We start from the raw sequence: 21,151 nt of genomic DNA, 5'->3' as shown, positions 1-21,151 counted from the left end.
ATATGTATTGATTGTCAAAACTTTCAAATATTTATTTGACTCCAATAAAAAATTCTTAGTGGGGTGCATTAGTTTTCAAGGTACTGCGCATGAGAAAAATGGCCTATCTCGAGTTCGAAACACCTGTTGCATCCCAAAAAAAAGGTAGAAGATAAAAACGACATGTTTTTTGATTGATAAGATAAGATTAAGAGATATACTTCTCACACTGAATTTATTTCAATGACGAATGCTATGGACCATCATGGGGTCAAAAACAAACAAATACACATACAATTACCACTAAAATATGTTTGCTACTGGGCTAACATTTGGCTGCTTAACCGTCCGTTGCTATGTATACTGAAAGTGTGATTATTTTTGCATATATATAGTACAATACATACACACAAATGGAGTATATGTCACGATTATTACTTGTTAAAATTGTTCTAATGCATAGTCTAGGATGCACGGCTATCTAGTCCTTCTTCTTTTGTGCAGCTGTCTTTTTGGTCGGCGTCGCGTTCGGCGTTGCTTTGGTTGCTGTTGCTGTTCCTGCTTCTGTGGTATTGTTGGGCACTCCTTCAATTGAACCGGCGGCGGATTTCTCACCCTCGAGTTGCTGCCGCTTGTTGGCGGCTTGCTCCTCCATTTCGCCAGAGAAGCCAAACTCATTGACGCGCTTAAGATCAACGCGATATTGCCAGCGCTGATAAAGGAACACAAAGAAGATAATGTCGTCACGGAAGCAGCCAATGCGATACATGGTCGGCATCTTGATAACAAATGCAAAGATGTCGTCGATGAAGGTGTTGAGGAATTTGTAGGTCATCATTCGCCAAGGCAGATGAGCTACTGACTTCAGCTTATAGTTAATGAACAGCTGCGGTGTCATCAGAATGAATCCGAAGGTCAACAAGAAGCTGTACAGCATGTTCAGCACAAAGGAATACCAGCCCTTGTGCTCGTTGTAGAGCAGCGAGTAGACGAAATAGCCGATGAGCAGTGGGAAACATGCCCATCCCAGATACTTGAATGCCAACTTGTCGTACTCCTTTGTGGAACTCTCCGAGTACGATCCCTTGTCTTTGAAGCTGATGCGCGGAAAGATGCCCAGCACTTTTTGCTGGTTGTTGTAGTTGACATCAACGACTTTGTGGATTTTCCACACCTCGATACCAAGACCAACAAAGCAGGATACACGAATCATGAAGTTCGTCTCATTGTCAAGCACATATAGCAGAATAATCAAGGATTGAAACACTCCAAAGAACACAGATCGCACTGAGAGTCCTTCCAGAGATTGGCGATTGTTCCAGAACTGAATGTCGTTCTTAAATGCGAGCAGCTCGAACACCGAGTGCAATATGGATACGGCAACTGTAATACCCAGCAGATAGATGTTTGTATCAAGCAAAGTTTCCTTCAGCGAGTCCTGATCCTCGTCTGATTCTTCGGGAGCACCAGCTGCCATTATTTCGCCCAGCATGTTGCCAGCCCATTTGCTCTTCATCTGCTTGGCGGCATACAATTGCCACTTGAACATGCCTAGAGGCTGAAAGGTCAGCTGCAAATCCAACTCAGGCGTTGTCTGGTTAATCGGTTGATATTCCCGCTGCAAATTCCAGTAGTCGTTGACAAACACGATTGGCAAATAAGTCTTGCCGCCATCTACGAACTTCACATACTCATCCAGTGGAGCAGGCACGCTGCCCTGGGCCCAATTTGTCTGATCTACCACCAGGTTAATGGTCAAGTTGGGATGCCAATGGGACACAATCTGATCTTTGAGATTGGCGTGCTTCAGCTCGTGCTCCAACTTCTCCTTCTCGCTTGCCAGCAGATTATAGTTGCGATTTACGCGCAGTTTCTTGTACTTGTTCAACTGGTGTTGCTGATGACCCATGTGACCATTTCGCGAGTACTTCGGTGATTTAGGATCGGGGCTTTCGCCGGCGCGGGTTACAAATGCGTGTAGATAAACGCTGCCATTGTTCATCAAATGCGAGCTGGCTTTGATTTTAAGGTTGTGTGTATAAATGCCATTGCCAGTGGGGCCTGAGATCCAGTCGCCATAGGTGAGGTCCTCTTGCAGCCACAACAAATTCGCCTTCTGCTGGAAGTTTACCACATCTGGCTCCTCAGAGAGCCAAACGTGCAAGTCGAAATCTGTACCGTTCTCGAAAAAGTTCCACGCGGTTATTTTGGGACCCGCATTGGCCACTGCGTTGTCTTGGCTAGCGTTTGGCTGTGGTCGGCGAAAGAACGAGCTAACAAAGTAAATGATCAGCGCTCGCAGAATCAACGATTTTGTCATGGCAAAAAAAGATTCCATGCGCGTTGGCTGCTGTTGTTGTTGTTGCTGTTGACCCTCAGCACCCGCCACCTAAATTTGAGAAAAGGGTAATTAAGATGGGCGATATTCGGTAAATTTAATATAAACTCACAGGAGCCTCTCCCGTCGCCGGCACGGCGACATCATTGTTCGACATACTGCGTGTACGTGTACTTTTAATTAATACACGTTTCTTTTACACAACTTTTTTTCTCGTTGCCTAGATTTAAGAGTTGTCTGTTGTTCTGAACCAGTTCAATTACGAACTACTCAACTTGTTCACTGTTCAATTTAAGATACACTGCAAATGTTCAGGTTTATTAGCGGCTTGACTACCATGCTTGTGAAAATTAAACGAATAGTGTTTTTATTAATTACACTCTGCATTCGCAATGAACGAATTGTGTTAACAGTTCATGTAAACTAGTTTTAATTGACTCAAAATGTTAGATAACAGTGTGCCCACAAGTCTGTTAAAAACAGCTGATATTATAAGTAAAAAGATAACTTCTTCAACACAACAAAATAATTATTTTAATATATTTAGCATATTTTCTATTTCAACTATTCTTTTACGTAGAATTATTTAATAATATTATCGATATATTTTTTGACATAATTTCAAAAGCATGTTGCTACGAAACTGTTCAGTGTTGTTCTATCTATGTTAAACATACGTGTTCGCTGCTTGTATACAGTGTACACACTCTTTTCTTTTGTGAATTAGCATTTGGTTGCACGTTTCTCTTGGTAAGTTGCGGAAAATAACGAAAAATAAATGGTAGAAAGTGAAATCATGGATTCAGTTGTGCTGGTAAAGTGTAATAATTGCGTTTGTGCAACATAATTACTTATAATCACAACTTATTCCGTGAAAATAGTGTAACAAACAATCGCCGCCCAATGACTTGTGTCGAACATAACCTCGAATGGGAGACATGAGACACCGTAGACAAAATTGACAATTGATATGGAAATTCAACTGTGTCGTTTACAACAAATTGCCAACACAATCATCTAAATTGCATTCTATGTTACGATTCCAGCAACACCGTCAAAATGCAAATCTTCGTGAAAACCTTGACTGGCAAGACCATCACCTTGGAGGTGGAGCCCTCTGACACCATCGAGAATGTCAAGGCTAAGATCCAGGACAAGGAGGGAATTCCCCCAGATCAACAGCGTCTGATCTTCGCTGGCAAGCAGCTGGAGGATGGCCGCACTCTGTCCGACTACAACATCCAGAAGGAGTCGACCTTGCACTTGGTGCTGCGTCTGCGTGGTGGTATCATTGAACCATCTCTGCGTATCCTAGCCCAGAAGTACAACTGCGACAAGATGATTTGCCGCAAATGCTACGCACGTTTGCATCCACGTGCCACCAACTGCCGCAAGAAGAAGTGTGGACACACAAACAACCTGCGCCCCAAGAAGAAGTTGAAGTAGATGATTCGCATTTCCATTTGCAGTTTACTGTTCGAACGCCCGCCCAAAACATCATCTTTGGACATTTAATTGTCTGGGCGCTTTTTAAGATCATCGTCTATTCAATTAAGTAAATATAAATTTGTAAATTTATCAAGATGATTAAGAGCGAAATGTATTTACTTGCTGAAAGGCGCTTCGTACCAGTTTCATGTGTGTTTTGTTATGGTCTCGCGAGCAATCTCCAAAAAAGTGTGTTGAGCAGAAAACTTAAGCTGTTACCCTAGGATTCATTTCATCACTGTGCATTCTGAATATGTAAGTGGTTTTCATATTCATTACTCGTCTCTAGTCCTCAACTTGTAGAATGTCGAAAGTCTCGTCAATTGTTATATGTTCAGTATGTATGGGAAATGTCCATGCAGCTTGGATTGTTCTCTTATGAACACACAAAAACGGTAGTAAGGGCAATTTAAATTGTCCGATGGTTTTATTTGGAAACTTACCCTATTGTTCGCATAGTCTGTTCTTATGTTTGGTTTCATGAAATATATATAACTAGGCATCTTGAACATGAAGCGAAATATTTAAAAAATTAACAAAGTGCAGTTTCTACATTCTTTTGGGATCTGGCGGCCGTTTGAAGGCAAATTACAAAAAGAGGGCTTAAAAAGGTACACTTCAAATATATCCAACACTTTGGGTGGCTTTTTAACGCGCTTTTTGTAACTTTTTAATTCTTTGGGCGCACGAGTTCGCTTGGAGTCCGTTTTGAAGTACGTCGTGTTGTTGTCCTTGCTCTTTTTTTATGCTTGGGACGTAGTTTACATAACAGATGTGACCAGAATAATTAACAATGGTCGTCGCAGTCTCCGAGTGACCCAAAAATTATCACTCCCAAGAGCTCAGGGCGCGATTCCAACAAAGTCTCGCTGCTGCTGCTTTGATGCTTTTGGCCACTTTCAGTTGCTTTTCTTGGCATTAACTTTGTGGGCGGTTCAGCAGCATTAATATTGCAGAGTGTGCGGGTGGCGCAACCACACACCATCCAAGGCCACTCCTTACACTAATACATACACTGACGAGCAAAACTGTAACACGAGTTCGTTGTTGCAACTTCAAAGGTCTGTAACTTTTTTTCTAATGGACGGATTTTAAAAATCTTAGTCTTGTTTTATTGGTTATATCATTTACTATTATTAAGCAAAATTTAAAGACATTTGTTATCAGTTAAAGAAAATGACACGCCAAACTGTAAAAAAAGTCAAATGTTACAGTTTTGCACTCTGGTTATTTTTTTAACAAATATTTTTATTAATGATTTTTTAATAATGAGTCCACATCCCCTTGGACTTTTCCAACTCTTCTATGCGATCGGGCATACTTTGGGTATACCATTGTACCATTTCCGGGGGAATAGCATACCTTACATCCTGTGTCCGTTCCCACAACTCCTTCATTCCACTTGGAGGAACTGCATATTTCGCCAGCTGCGATTTTACGTGACTCCACAAGTTTTCAATCGGATTCATATCGGGAGATTGTGGTAGCCACTTCATAAATTGAAATTTCTGTTTTGAAATCCAATTTTTAACTAATATGGACGTGTGCTTCGGATCGTTGTCTTGGTGAAAGACGCATTTTTCGACAGAAAGACCCATATTCCCAATAACTTTCGGAAGATTTTCTTGCAATATTGCTAGATATTGCTCCTTTCGCATAATTCCATCGATTAGCACCAAGAGACCAACTCCATTTGAGTGAATGCACCCCCAAACCATGATGGAACCGCCACCGTGCTTGCCGGTTTGTCGCACATTCCTTGGTGACTGGATCGTAGGATCTCTAGTCCAATACCAGGATCGTCCATCTGACTCGAACCGATAAATTTTGGTTTCATCCGACCATATAACCTTGGAAACAAAAATATTTTGGAATTTTTTGCTTTTTTAGACACTGGTAGCAATGACCTACAGTATCCCAATCCGCTAATGTCCAATTTGTGTATGTTGCGGCAAAGTTCTGACGCAGCATTATGTGTCTTTTTGTAAGAATTGATTTTTTTTTTAATTTCTTTAGCTTTTACACCCAATTTGTTGAGGCTACGGCTAACTGTCCAAGCACTGGCACTCAAATTAAGCATTGACGCTGCTTTTATTGGTGTGAGATCAGGATTGCCTGTTAGCAAGTTAGCGACGTGGCGTGTGTCACGTTCACTCAAAACTCTGGGTCGGCCTCCTGGATTTATTGGAAAGTTTCCTAGTTTCCTATTTTTTTAGTCGCTGCACAGTCATATGGCTAACACCGAATTTTTTAGCCACTTTTCGAACAGATTCACCAGCTTCTAGTAAATCAAGAATGATCTTATTTTTTTCACTAGCCATTACAAATTCAATTACCATTAGGCTTTAAAATATAAAAACTCAGCGAGTAAAATGTAAACAAATAAACATTAACGGTTAACTTAGCTTTAGAGTTAAAAACCAAAGTTTTGCCATTGTGAGTGCAAAACTGTAACATTTGACTTTTTTTACAGTTTGGCGTGTCATTTTCTTTATCTGATAACAAATGGCTTTAAATTTTGCTTAATAATAGTAAATTATATAACCAATAAAACAAGACTAAGATTTTTAAAATCCGTCCATTAGAAAAAAAGTTACAGACCTTTGAAGTTGCAACAACGAACTCGTGTTACAGTTTTGCTCGTCAGTGTATGTACTATAGTCATGTCTGGGTATAGTGAACTGATTACTGCAAAGTATTAAGCTTGTTCACTATATCAAATACTCAGTTCGTTTGCTCAAACTACACTTTGTGTGTTTAAATTTATGAGACCTATAAAATTTATTAGTAGGAAAATATAATGTCTTCTTACTACGAGAATATCCGATCTATTGAACCTCATGCTTTCTTGTTTATATTTGATGATTATTATATGGGGTGTTCACTATATCCACAGATACTGTTGTGTATACAATATGTATAAGTGTGTTCAGCCTCGTTTGCATTGTCAGAACAAGTGCAGTGGCTATAATCGGTGTCGTTTGTCCAACTGAAGAGTGAAATGAGGGTCCAGCTAACTGAATACAAATTGTTAATAGAGTGGATCTGAGTGCGAGTTGCGGTTGGGTTCAATACAGTTGAGGCAATTCAGCAGTTGGGCAGCGTTAAGTTTCACCAGATATACAAACTTACTATCTTTGTGTGCACACATGAACAGAGGATGGGCGCAAGAGGAGGAGAGAAGGTGAGCGGCAAGCAGCAAGAAAATAAAAAAGACGAAACGCAAGAAGAAAAACTGACAAAGATAAGCCGAAGAGCCAAACGTTTATAAATTGGTCGCAAGTGTGGGATCACAATGGTAATAATGGCTCATACAGGGAGAGTAGTAGTTGTTTTGTATGGATGTATGTGTATGCCGCAAGTATTGTATAGGTAGAGGAGGTGGTGGTGGGTGTAGGCGGTAATCGGCGTAGCCGCCAATTGAGATGTCAGGCGGCCAATAAGAGATGAGTATAAATATTTTCAAAGGAGCGCCAAGTGTAAGGCTTTCGTTCGATACAAATGTGTATTGTACGCAGCGCGTGTAATTTAATATGCATAAATCGATACTCTGCCCGGCTTTCTCTTTCCACGCTTTACATTTACATTTCATGCGTACACACATACATACGAATATACACATCCCCGCACTTCTTCCTCTCTTTATCCACCATTCGCGCATTGGCATGCCTCGAACGCATTGTGCTGTTTGTATTCTATTTTGAGCGCAAAATTGTTATTTGTTTTTATATATCCCCTCAGACTTGCACCCCCATCCTCATTCCCCCTCTCACTCTTCCGCAGCATACGCATATTCGCACTCACGCTCGTACAAATGCACACATATGCTGATGTGTACATGTGAGTCGACTCCACATCTACCCTTCAAACACTTACATGTGTGAGTGTGTGAGCATCCAGCCAGATATCTATGAGTAGAATACAATTCTCTGTACGACTGACTTCTGTGTGCGCTATTATGTGTGTGCGCGTGTGTGTGTGCTTCTTCGGTTTTGCATATCTACAATTTATGTTTTGTCATACAGTTAACATTTTCCGCAGATAAGCACTTCTGCCACATGGCGCTTTGTTGTATCGCAAATAATTTGAAAAGTCATTTTATTCAATTTCAATCGTACTTGCGAGCATTCCCTGTGACTCTGACTCTGGCTCTGAGTGTGAGCTTCAATGGAAGATGTTGAGGATGGGAGAGGCAGCGGCAGAAGCAGGTAATGGGTATGGGACGTTTGTTTGCGGGACTCTTCAGCCACACAGGCAATGAATGAATGAGCATTTTGCAATAGCAATAAGCTCAATCCAAGCGGAAGCATTGAAACTCGACCGTCAGACTCGACTCGTAGGATAAACAGACGTACAAAGCAACAGACAGACAACCGGTTAGATGACATATTGATTTCCTTGATAAATACTTAATAAAAATCCACTTAAGTGCCGGGGCTAAAGTGGGGCGGTTGACTCACAATAACATTTACAACTACACTAGACTACTCTTACTACTACTCCACTACTGCTCTTCTTATGTTACAACAATTGGTTAGGCCAATACAAAAGGGATTTGGAGCGAGGTTTTAACTGCTTTCACAAATTTACAAATTTGGCGACATTCGCTGCTTCTATTTTATATTCACTGTGCACCACAATCTACTAGCTAGAAACTAGCATATATTTCTTGCTTATATTTTGTCCGATATTAACTACCTTTTTTTAATATCGAATTCAACTTAAAAATCACTTTTACTTTTATATTTTATTTCTTCATTATTTGGGTTTAAATATTTCATGTCTTCATGTCAAAAATTGATAGTATCATTTCGTGTTCCATATTTCCTATATATAATTTTAAAGTAAATTTCAATTGCCATTTTTTTGGCGCTGTCCACTCTAAATTGTAGATTTCAACTGGCCATAAAGTCAGTGCTCATAAAGTTCCTAAGCTATTTGAATCATTAACAGTGCAAACGACTTATTGATCTGATCTGCAACTTGGTGCTGTGGTTGCAGTGAAGACCGATTTTTGCTACTGCTTGGTTGTACTTAAAAGCCTTTTTAAGCTATGCGAATTTTGAAGTAGTGGGTGTGTATGTGTGTGTGCCAACTTAGGTTAACTTTGGTGTTTCTTTTTTAAATATTGACACGCAAAGTTTGTGCAATCACCAAACAAATTACTTCATCAATTTTACAAAACAACAGAAATTTAAGATCTTTTAAAAAGTTTGCCATCAACCAAGTAACCAACCCGGCGCATTCAGATTCTCATTCCCGCTCCCTTTACCGTTCCCAACTCCGACTCCGACTCTGACGAAAATACGGAAGTAAGCGAGGCGAACAAACGGCGCCTGTTTCCAGGCTTACGCCCACGGCCGGACACAAGCTGATGTTGGCCCAAAGGCGGCTGATGCTGAGTCTGAGGCCATTGTTGCTCGCTCCGCACACGCATCAGAGACGAAAGTTCTGCGGGCTGTCTCACCGACACGCCGATACACCAAGCTACCAACACAGAGACACGACAGCACACCAATACAGCGACACACTTTTGCACTGAGCTGGGGCCTAACAAAAGCCAGCTGTACGAAAGTTTGCAACAAATTGCTTATGTTGTGACATACATACACCTATACATATATAGATATACAGATGCCCGCACGCACACACACACACACACACACACACGCATTCACACACATATAGACACTCGTACAGATAGCGAAGGAGATGCTGGAGACCAGAATCCAGGCATGCGCTGGAACTTGTTAATTTTGACCAGCTGTCCCAGCAGTAAACCAGCGATGGCGACTCCGACTTTAGGACAAGGACTTGTGGGACGACGACGAAGTTGTTTGTTGGTCGAACGGTTGGCTGCTCGTTTGCCTGTTTTATAAATGGGCCATGGGCCAGGCAAATGATGCCCTCTTCTTACCACGCCGTCTCTTGCCCTTCTCGTCCTCTCCTTCCTCTTCAGCTGGCAAGACCTCGACTGCTTCTGCTGGGCAACTTTAAATTGGGGCTTGCAAGAAAAAATGCTACTTTTGCATAAATAAAATGCTACAGATAGACAGATTGGCTGCCAGGCCAGGCTAGAGCACTTGACTAGAGTCGTTTGCCGGTTTGCCGTTTTGCCGTATTGCCATATTGCCATTTTGCCTTGCAGGACGACAACAAATTTCGAATGGACGAGGAGCAGCACTTGATTTTAGATTACAAGTGCTCTCGCTTCGCTCTGTAGCGATCTTACGGTTGACTGGCCAAGACAAGCACTTTTTGGCCCCTTGTAGTGTTTTGGTTAACCACAGCGGCATGGCCAGAACCAATCCAAGCGTTAGCTAAGCCGTCGACGTGTCTCCCATCAATGCAGAATAACTTGACTATTAAAATATACAATTTTTACATCTTACCCAAGAAGCACATTCATTACTTATCTTGTTCAGCTCGCCTCGCCTTGATCCATTACGAGACTCCTTCGTGTGTGGCAGTTGATCAAAAAGATTGTGACGCACTTGTTTAACTGTTTATCTGACGGCTGCCTATGCTATATATTAATGCATATTTCCTTTTCTCTAGAAGCTGCTTGATTTCAAATAAAACTAAAATCGTCGAGGAGTCTGTCCAATTAGTGCTGTTGAAAAAACAAACTGGAATTAGTCGAGGGTAAGTCGCTTCACATATTTCTTTTATGGTGCTGGAATGAAAATATATACATACAAATGTCTTGGACACCCCTCGCAGTCGAAGGCCTTATTTGCGTCCATTAATAGTGCATAGAAAATTTTTGAAAATGTTTCACTTCCTTCTCAGTTCCCTAAGTCTAAACAAACTTGAGCCCCTAAATAAAATAACGCAAGAGTTAAGCGGAAGCATGCTCTACTCAGAGCTTTCTGCTCAGTTTTCCATGCCAACTATTCACCCAAAATTTGCTTGGCCTTTCTGCAAATGAAAAGTTCATTTAATGTTTTGTTTTGCGTTTTTGGGTTACTCGGGTCGGTTTCGGGTCGAGTTTGCTGGGCTCCTTTCTGGGTTGCTTGGGTGGCACTTTTGACAGTACATTTCGTAAGCTGTAACATGCCCTGCATGTTCAATTGTTTTGTCAGTCGACTCCAGTGTAATGCAAACATGCGATTCGCATATGCAAACCTTTACCGCTCTCCGCTCTCCCACTGGCCTACTGTGCATGCTTATTTCGATTTAGACTGCTCGAGAGCACTTATTTCTAAATTACTTGTGTTCGATTTGGCCAACACTTTATATGCGTAACTATTGTCTTGTCCTATACTCATCAGGCATGTCCGCACGTCTTGTAATTTATTTCGTAATTTTTGTGAGCTTGCTTGTTCTACAGTTCAGACCAAAGCCTGCTGCCAGGCAGTTAACTCTTTGATTTTACCTTAAATTGGAAGGTAACCATTGCTTGCAAGAGAATCGAGAACTTAGAGAGCGTATATCGTTTGCCAAATGCTAAGTGCATTATTCATGCAATTATGCGCGGACGTGAAAAGCTTCCACTCGCTATTTGCTCCTTCGGCCAAATGCATATGCTGCTAAGCCAGGATTGCTCGAAGATTTAAGTGTAGCAACCACAAAACATGGTTGTAGAGCGTGTGCAAATTGCGCTGGGGACTTGTCGAGAACACGTTGCCACCTCTGGCGTTTGGCCATCAAACCTCAGAGCCCCTTTGGTCCGCTATTAATATATCAATAAGCTGGAGGTCACAGACCAAGAATCAAGCAGTACAAACAGCACATTGGAAAGTACAAGCAATTCTCCGGAGCCTGTTTTATGCTTCAATGTCCAAAACACACGAAATCTTTCGATTGGAAGTTTGACTTGAGCAATGTAATGCAGCTAGCTACAAGCATAGCATACAGCTGCTCTGCAGGGCGTGAGCTTTCTGAAACTTTAGCAATTTCATGCATTTCTGATTAATGTCCACAATGGAAATGCCAACATTTGTGCAAAGTTTGATCTAGCGAAAGAATGTCAACTCAGCCAACTAAACTGCCTTCCATAGCAGTTGGTCAATTGTGCAGTCTAGACTCCTTGTTTCTTTGTTTTTTATAATGTGTGTAATTTACATCGAATAATTCATTTATTATCTATAGGTTTTGTCGCTTCTATAATTTATGGGTGTAATACTTTAAAGCTGCTAGAAATTTCGATTTTCTAATAGGAAAGTTGCACTTTAAAGATTGCTTGAACTTTTTCGACTAATCGCATTTACTTGTAATTTGCTGTATAATTTAACAAACATTTTCGCCACGAGCTCGACGAGCTAGATAAATTCTTTGCTGCACTCATCCTTTTCTGTCTTCCTCTCTAATAGCTTCAATTAGCAAATTTAATGAGTATGACTATGTTGAACGTAAAGGACAAAGTTTCTAGTTTGTGCTTCATCTCAATTTTTTTCTCTCTCAGCATGCCGGGCACTGCGACTAGGCGTGAATTTTTACACAATAAATATTGGTTGAAAGTTTGGTGAGCCTGTGGTCTGTTGTGAGCTAAATTTGCATCAGTTTCTCAGAGTAAAGAGGATGCGCAGGCCAATGGACAAAACTGAGAGGTGAACTTATCGCAGTATAGCAACAGTTTGCACTCTTACGACCGTATTTAATAGCACAGATTGCGATAGAATTTAATTTAAATCGTTGCTTTCCTTCTATATCCGTTTGACATATAATATTACCTTTGTGGCCTTGACTGCGTCAGCGGGAAAGCAAATTGGAAACCAATGTTTAAATATATTATTTCGATTTGTAAATAATTGTTGGTAACAACAATGGATGTGGACAAAAAGCAAAAACTTGTCAAATTTCCGTCAAGTTTGCTTATTGTTGTGGCAAGCGTAAAAAATTATAAAACTAATTTACAGCAATGCCACTTTGTTGCCAAACGCAGAGAGCCCGATAGCGATAGCAAGAGAGAGAGCTTGAGCAGAAAAGAAAAAACTTTTCAATTACCACGCAATGGCAATTTCCGGACTCGGATTCGGTCTGATGAGAATAACTTTGGTTGTAGAACTTTTGCCTAGATCCCGCTTAAAAGGTGGACAACAGTTTGGATAAACGAGCTCATAAAAACTCATTTAATGTGTTTTTGATGACATGTCAAGATGGCCGGGCCCAGTCTAGGCACAACCGCCTTACCTCAGTAACAAGAAAAAGAATAAGAACGACAACGACAACGACCCGCATCCGTAACCATAACGACGTGGGTGAGTCGTGGTCCAAGTGGTTTCGATGCCAGGACAACAGTCACCCAGCCATACTTAAAATAGCATAGAAGCAGGAGCCAAACCGTTTTCTACAGTTCAAATTTGTATTTTTTCTCAGTTACCTCAGTGAAGAACTCAAGAACTGTCGCCAATAGCTTCCTTGCTGCTAACAATGCTTGTTTGTTTGTCCATAACAATGGGCCTCCAAACTACAAACCTCTCTACACACTCGCATTCACCCTTACACACATTCACACTCACAATCCCAGCCTCAGCATGCGCGGAAGTGCGTGCATAACATGTCATAGCACTTACGAGTATAGTTTACACTCCCGTTCAGCCCATATGTATGCTACACTTTTTTATATACTCCACTCACTTGGCCTGAGGTGACGCAACTACGCTACGGCACGAGTACAGACTTTGGGCACTGGGCAGAGTTTGGGCATCGGAAAAAATAATCGTTGACTGACTGGCTGCAAACATGTGAAAAATTCAAATCTCGAAAGGTCCTTTAAGTGCAGATTGGGTACGTGGGCTGAAATTTTAATGAGTATTCCATGCGCTCGCTCGGTTGTCGCAGAGACTAGCTCTGGCTTGGCTTGGCTTGGCTCCTATTGCCAAGCCAGCCAGCACTTAGGCCCATGCACGTACATTCTCCCGAATCCATAAACACAACCATACGTACAACATACACATGTGTGTGTATAGTGTGTATAGAATACTCGTCGTGGGTGTTGGTGAATAAGTTCGTTTGAATGCTAAATAGGTACGGCTTCTTTTCCGACACTTTTCGCATAGGGACACACACACACACACAAGTCCGCTTGCATACTTGTACATGCATAGTGTGACTATGTGTTAGTAAGTGATTTGTAACTTATGTCAATCCTTGTGCTGTGTGGGGGACAATAGAGGCCAATAGAACTTACAAGACTCGCCGAAATTTGGTAACTTCTCATATTTATGCCGGGTAAGATATATGCGCAATGAAAAATCGAAATGAACGAAGAAAGCTGAGTCGAGAGTATTTAACTATGAGATGCCATTAAATTATTTATTGAGTAATTTTTGCATATTTTGCGATCCGAATCCGATCTTAAATTATGCTTATTATAAGCGGTATGTTTATATTTCTGCCGAGCTGATCTGATAGGTTGCTTTCAAATGATTAAGATAAATAAAAATATCTTTAAATTTAGCAACCCTATTCCCAAAATGGACCACTTATTATATTGTTGCAATGGTCGATCAGGTTCGTGGCCAGATGATGGTCAGGTGGAGTGTCAGGAATTGTGCGTTGGTTGCAAAAACTAAAGTAATGTTCCTTCAACCGGAAATTAATTGTCCTGACCGCAATTTCCAATGTCATTAAAGACAAGACAACAAACTTCAAAGCCGCAGCAGCAGAACAGCAGCGGAATCAGGACAAGAAAAGACGAAAAGATGAAGAAACAAAAGAAATAACTAAAACAAAAGCGCACAAGAAAATGCCTAAAATGACGAACCCAAGGACCGAAGGACCAAGAACAAGCAATAGTACAAGAGTTATAAGTTTTAGCTTTTAAAGCAACAACAATAAGCGGTGGGCAAATGGGCGAAAACGTTGGGCGATGGGCGATGGGCGAGGAAGCTACCGAATTTTTGACAAGTACGACTAGATAAGCACCAAAACATCTTTTGGGGTAGAGAGAAAGGTTGACGCGAAGCAGGCGGTAGCACGAAGGAGGTTGCTGATGTCGTTGTCAAGGACGACAACAAATGTACTGCTAAGTATATCAACTCAAAAGAGCGAGGCGAACAAGACGGGAACAGCTAGACTGGGGGTACTTGGAGACTAAAGAGAAGTTGATGCTTCTTTCACGCGACAGAGGCAACAGCTTCTAGATAAAATCCTGAAGCGAGTAAAACATGTAAATGGCCGCACAGAGTCAGTGTAGCGTTGATGACGGGTTCGTAGCCGTCCGCAAAGCAGCCAAGCACTGTAAAACAAAAGGTATTTAGAAGGACTTTGTGGCACCATAACGACCACGACTATGACTATAACGTTGAAAGCAACAGCAACAGCAATGGCAGCTGGTTGCTGGTTGCTGTCCTAGCACCGGTGGAGCTGCAAACATGCTGCGCTTGCATTTACACAGCCGAGTAATAAAACCCAAAAGCTATGCAAACATTATTATACTGGCTTCGGTCTCAGAGCTACGTGTTAAGAAAGACAGGACACAACCCGGTTGACGCTTTGAGATAGCATGATTTGATGACTTGAGAACACTCTCTTCTCTTGTATTGATTCACAGTTATTTATTATAGGAGGAACAGAGAAACTTTTAACAGAACCGTTTCAAACATATCATTTAATCATTGCTTGCAAATACACATACGTTCTAGTGCTCTTCTCTGTTTTTATTAACTTCCCATTGTTATACATGTAGATTATGCATAAATGTTTAAGCAAGCGCATTTCCCTGCCGTGCTCTCAATTTGCTTAACATTCACGTTTAGCCGCTATTTAATAATTAATTAATCGAAACCTAATAGAAGTCTCAACTTATTGCAAAATTTGATTGGTTATGCCTTATACTGGTTTATTATCGATAAATCAGCTTTTTCATTAAATTCACCTGCACATTGTTTCTCTTTAATTTTGCACACATTTAAAATATTGATTACAAATATTATTATTATTATTATTACAAACATTACATGTTTCCAAAAGTTTTGCTTAACTTGTAAACAACTGAAAGTTCGGCAAAGATGTTAAGTTGTAAGTTGACTAACTAGACCTTAATTCGGATGTCATATAAAACATGCTCAGAGAGATTGGAGTTTGTTCGTAGTCGTGTTTGTACTTAGTGTAATTTCTCACTTCATTGCATCACAAGAGATGCAGGAAGATGCTCTCTTTAAGGTATTGCCTGGCCTCGATACGTCTCTTCTATCGACCGGCTTGGTCACAATCATGCAATTTCAACTTCAATTGAATTGAAACAATATTTTTCTTTTCCGTTTCCGCTCTGCCACTTGCAATACTTCCTTTCGTTCGCCCATTTTAACTGGTGCAGCAGCTGCCTCCACAATCTATTTTCGCTGGCGACTGTCAGCGCAGGCAGTGCGAAGCAGCTAGACAGCGCGACGTTAGCTGGAGATCGCGTGCTTTTGCTTTTGCCGTTGCTTTTAGCTGCACTGCATCTCTTTAGTTTCTGGTCTGCTTGTGTCTCTGCCACGGTCTCTGTCACTGTTTATTCGAACACACGTACACTCTACTTACTTATTACCCACCCAACGGGTTGGCCAAGGCACATGCATGTCTTACCCTGTTCTTTACCTTTCAATCGTGCACTCACTCACACTCACACTTGCACACATATATGAGTATATTTGTGTATGAGTTAAGCAGAAGTGCTTGGAATGCACAAGCCAAAAGAAACCACAAACTAGACAACGAACGACCGAAAAAATGAATGAACAAACGAAATACGAATAGCAAAATGAAAATGAACAAATGAAGAAAACTAATAGTCAAGTGTATTCATTGTTTCATTACTTTTGCGCTTATTATATAGTTGTAGGGTTTTCATGTTTTAGACCTTCACAATTCTACTGGTTATTCAATATTCTAATTTAAGGCGCAATGAATTATAAATGAGATTTCAAACTTAGTGCCTCCCACTGTCTAACACGTTATTCTAATCTTTAGGTAGCGGGTACAAAATTGTTATAATCTCTAAAAATAAAACTGGTTCAATATACTTCTCAGGTCTGTCTCTGTCTCTTCCTCTTACTTTTATTTTTCTCGTTTTTATTTTCATTTGTTGTTGTTCGTGTCCGCTGCAACCTTTTTCGGTAAATGGAATTGCCGCTGAGCAGGTAAAGTAGGGCAGGGTCAAGAAGGACATAACAGATATGACGTACTCGCACTTGCTGCCGTAGATTTTAGGGGTTCCAATTGCCGCAATTCATTGAAAACGAAACTCACAAACATACGCCCGACATACGACAGACTCGACCAACTGATGGTCTGACCCTCTGCCCCTAAGGTCACGTCTTTGGGCTGTTCGAAAAACTGTGTTAAGTCTATGGGAATTGCGTTTTTTTTTTTTGTTGTTCTTGTTCACTTCAGCCTTCATTTTGCCAAACCAGAAATTTTGTGAAAACCACCTTCAACCAACTCGAAGCCTTCGTAAAACCACCAATGCTCTTCGTGATTTGGAAAATTAAATTTTTCGGTGAGAGCACATTGATGTCTTGTAATGAAATTAGGTATTTTGAATTGGATTTAAGAAAGCTCATTTCTCGGAGATAAAGATGACTTCAGATGTGTTCAGTCGGAAGGATATTAGAATATGAACACTACAACAGGATATGCTTTAGGGTTTAATCTAAATCGAAGTATCGAATTACATTTTAATTTAACTCAAAGCAATTGAGGTGCAATAATTAAATGACTTATTAAATGAATTATCCTTGTCTCAGAGTTAACGATTTAATGCATACTGTACATAGCTAAGTTAATATACGGGACTCTTGTTCATACTACAATGCGCAATAAAATTTCATTGCATCTATGTATGTCCGAATACAAACTCGAATATAGGATTGTATCACTTGTATGGGGAGCGATCCCATTACCATCTCCATGACCATAGCTGTCTATCAATAAGCTCGTCACGTCTCTGTTATAAATTTGTTTTATATATATTTTCTGCGATGCTGCCGTTCTCTTCTCCAGCTCAGGTCGCTGCTTTATTGGGGAAATACTTATTTTTCGGGAATTAATAACTTTTAAATGCATTGGCGGTGAGCGCTAGGATATTTGTATATTTCCATTTATGTACTTAGCATTCTCATATGTGCGAGCTTCAATTAGTGTAACGCCACATTTATGTATTGCCTAATTATACTTTAGTACTGCAATCTATAATAATGTCATCACATTTGAGTAAAATTTAAATAAGGTAATTTTGTTAAGATAGCCAGGGACATGGAAAATTTAAAAATAAATTAGCTTGATTGCTTTCTGTCTTTGTCTTATGGCGTCATTTTGGCGTTGCGGTCATTACGAAATTCGAGTAATTGATATTTATACAGAATTTTCATACAAGACTTTACTAATGACGCGAAGTTTCTTATATGCCATCTTTGCAACTGGCTGTACATAACGTTATAAAGTGTAGCATATTTATTGGCATGGGTTTAATAAACACTGATATACAAACGTATCCCATTAATTTGGTCAACCATATCATTATTTTTGTGATCAAACATTTTTGGTTGAGTACTTTTAAAAGCAGTAATATCCACAAACTGAGCCGAAGGATATTGTTCTTGTCGCCTTAGTAAAATATAAATAAAAACTGCAGTGGAAAAGTCGTGAGTAAAATGAACAAAACATTTCCTGTTTACATTCTCGAAATTACAAAGTTGCAATTTATGGCGCGGTTTGTTTATTTTTTCAAATAGACAGACACCCACAACCAGTGGCACATACACACATACACATGCACATATACACACAAACTAGCTAGCACTTGAAATTGTGTGAGATATATTATATAAATCGACGTACATGTTTGCTACTTTTTTGATGTTGCTGCTGCTTTTGCGACTCTGGAGTTGAATTTTCTGTATGTTTAAGAGGTCTGTGTGCTGAAAACTTGCCTGCAGGACATCAATCGCCATTCTCAGTGTGGGCTCCAGCCAACTAGTTGCTAGGCATGGAGCAAGGAGAGCGTGAACTGCAAAGGCGAGGGAATTGAATAGTCTCTGGGCTGTCTATCAGCACATTGAGCAGAAGAATGCAATAACGTCGAACAACAATTCCATGGAACTGAAGGTTATGCTATTGTATTTACAGGCTGACTGTTAACTGTTAGCCGGAAAATAATAGACAAGGCTAGTAAATTAGATGCATAGGGTAAATGCGTAACTTGCATAATGGATTTCATCGCCTCTAAAATCAGTTTAAAATATGTTTCAAGTAAAGAAATATTACTCATACACACTATCGTACTTTCGTTGATTTTAGTGTGGCTCTTATGCAAGGCTCCATTTCTCTCATTTACACTCAATTTCAAGCGTTTTTGTTCTAAATATAAAAATTGTACGCTTTGCAAAAGTGTAATGAATTTTTCCGCTGTCTGTGCACATAATACAAAAAATAGACAGAGCATACAGCAAAACACAATAAGCACAACAAGAGAGGGAGCAGCAGCAGCAGTAGTAGTAGTAGAAGAAGAATCAGTAGAATAGCTATGAGAATGAGGCAAGTAACTGAAGCAAGGCAGCAGAAGACAAACCATGACTGCATTTTGCTTTTTGTTCTGCAATCACAAAGAGCTGCTAATTAATGTCATTGTTTTTGGACAGCACAGCGTTCGTTGCATTATTAAAAATGCATTTGGGCGGGGACAAACAATGCAACGGAGCAGATCCGACGCAGTCCGAACCGTTGGCGTGGTGCAGACGACCACTTGTAAAGTGCACCACAAACTCAAGAGTAAACGGCGATGTCCTGACTGCCTTCCACAGAGCTAGGAAACAGGACTAGAGGACTGCTCTCGGTAAAAAACACTTCTGAGCATCGATTTGCTGTCGTATGTGCTTTTTCATAGCTCGCTGTCTGTCTGTGGGTGTGTGTGAATGTGAATATGTATGTATGCTTATATGCGTGTGTGCGTGTATGCGTGTGATGCGAGGCTTTTGCTTTTCTTTACTTTTACTTTCTTGAACAAATAAGCGCAGACCCGCATACAAAAGGTTGTTTGCATACCATTTTCTATTGATTGTTTTTGTATTTTGTTGTTGTTGTGCTGAATACGAAAAAGCACCTTACTCATTCTCAGTCACTACCCACAAGCCGATGCTATGCCTATCGCACTGTCTAACAATGCAGCAGCAAAATATGCTAGGAATTTCCATTGTATTTTTGTTATTGAAAACAAAAGACAAAGTTTCAATAAAACTCATCATAACCGTTTCCATGTTAAACACTCTTCAATGGGGCGTTGTGTCTTTGTCTGACTGTATACATATGTAATTAGGAAATTATTATGGCTTTCTCCTCTTCCTCTTCCTCCTCCTCCTATTCCTCTCGATGACGTGTCTTTGGGTTTGGGTTTGGGTTTGCATCTCTCAATCAGCTGCTGGCTGCTGTCGCAAGTTCTAGAGATAGCAAGAATGTCAACGATTTCAATTAAAGTGAATTAGTTAAAGGAGAAGCTTGACAAGCTCAAAGCCAGTTGCCGAACTTAATAGTAACTACAATGCCAGCAACCCGGTCAATTATTTACCCCCTTCACTGGTCGCAGAATTTGCCACTTCCTTACTGGCTTTTAACTTCAGTTTCTTTACTGGCTGCTGGGGTAGAGGAAAGATGGAAGAGATGGGTCAGGACTGGCAACAAATTCATTTTATGTTGCGTTGCGTTGCGTTGGCGCCTTGTGTCTTCTGGCATTGTGCTCAACTCAACTCAGCTCGGAGCTTGACTGCTGGTAATTATAATAAATAACAACTGTGTCCTGTTTACTTCATCATAATTAACATAATGGGACTTGAAGTACAAAGATGTTGACAGTAAACAAGAAAAATATGACAAGATTTTCATGTTGCCAACACCGTTTTTACGACGCTGCAGGAGGCCAGCGCCGGCAACGTCAACGACGACGACGACGACGACGATGAGGGCGCTGATGACAACGGAGACGACTCCGCTTTCAAACTCTTTTGCTCGGTGGCTGCTTGCAAGCAGCTCCTGTTGCTCTTCCTCTTCCACGTGCCATTTAGCCATTTTACCCAGATACTAAATGTTTGGATTGTCATTGGCTCTGCTCTGTGGCGAGAGCGTGTGTATACTACATGTGTTTCGGTATTGTTGTTTGCCTTTTTGGCCTCTGCTCAACACATCTTACTCGAAATTCGTTGCGTGCTATATACTTTCTTTGTGCTATACTCGTATTGTGCTGTGTGCTGCTAGCCGGCTTTGCTGCTGTTGTAGTCGTGTATAATGCACTCAAATTAATGCGACTTCATTAACACTGTTTACTCGTAAAATGTGCCGTATGTCGTAGTGAATGAAAAGCTGCGCAACTTGCAAACATGCAAATGCGACATCCATGAAAGAACAAAAAATTATTTCACTTTAATA

The 21,151-nt window shown here is 40.6% G+C and overlaps 2 protein-coding genes across 2 annotated transcripts; one reads left to right on the top strand and one right to left on the bottom strand.

Annotated features, from left to right (window-relative positions):
* Nucleotides 1-195: 195 nt before the first annotated feature.
* LOC117565503 (putative lipid scramblase CLPTM1) lies at nt 196-2,826 on the bottom strand. The gene is made up of 2 exons (XM_034244635.2): nt 2,430-2,826; nt 196-2,368 (listed from the first exon to the last, which is right to left on the bottom strand). Exons 1-2 carry the CDS (start codon nt 2,472-2,474, stop codon nt 461-463), a joined length of 1,953 nt encoding a protein of 650 aa, XP_034100526.2. The 5' UTR covers nt 2,475-2,826; the 3' UTR covers nt 196-460.
* A 99-nt stretch (nt 2,827-2,925) lies between these two features.
* On the top strand, nt 2,926-3,945 carry LOC117565509 (ubiquitin-60S ribosomal protein L40). Its single transcript, XM_034244642.2, has 2 exons — nt 2,926-3,067; nt 3,364-3,945. Exon 2 carries the CDS (start codon nt 3,377-3,379, stop codon nt 3,761-3,763), a length of 387 nt encoding a protein of 128 aa, XP_034100533.1. The 5' UTR covers nt 2,926-3,067; nt 3,364-3,376; the 3' UTR covers nt 3,764-3,945.
* Nucleotides 3,946-21,151: the final 17,206 nt, after the last annotated feature.

Source organism: Drosophila albomicans, chromosome 2L, assembly GCF_009650485.2.
Source record: "Drosophila albomicans strain 15112-1751.03 chromosome 2L, ASM965048v2, whole genome shotgun sequence".
NCBI lineage: Eukaryota > Metazoa > Arthropoda > Insecta > Diptera > Drosophilidae > Drosophila > Drosophila albomicans.
Note: the sequence above shows the minus strand (reverse complement) of the source record. Positions and strands in the feature narration are given on the sequence as shown.

Excerpts from the sequence above, each read along its gene's own strand:
- LOC117565503 (XM_034244635.2), bottom strand. The coding sequence starts at position 2,474 with ATGTCGAACAATGATGTCGCCGTGCCGGCGACGGGAGAGGCTCCT. Across the intron at positions 2,369-2,429 it reads CGGCGACGGGAGAGGCTCCT|GTGGCGGGTGCTGAGGGTCA; the intron begins GTGAGTTTATAT and ends TCTCAAATTTAG.
- LOC117565509 (XM_034244642.2), top strand. The coding sequence starts at position 3,377 with ATGCAAATCTTCGTGAAAACCTTGACTGGCAAGACCATCACCTTGGAG.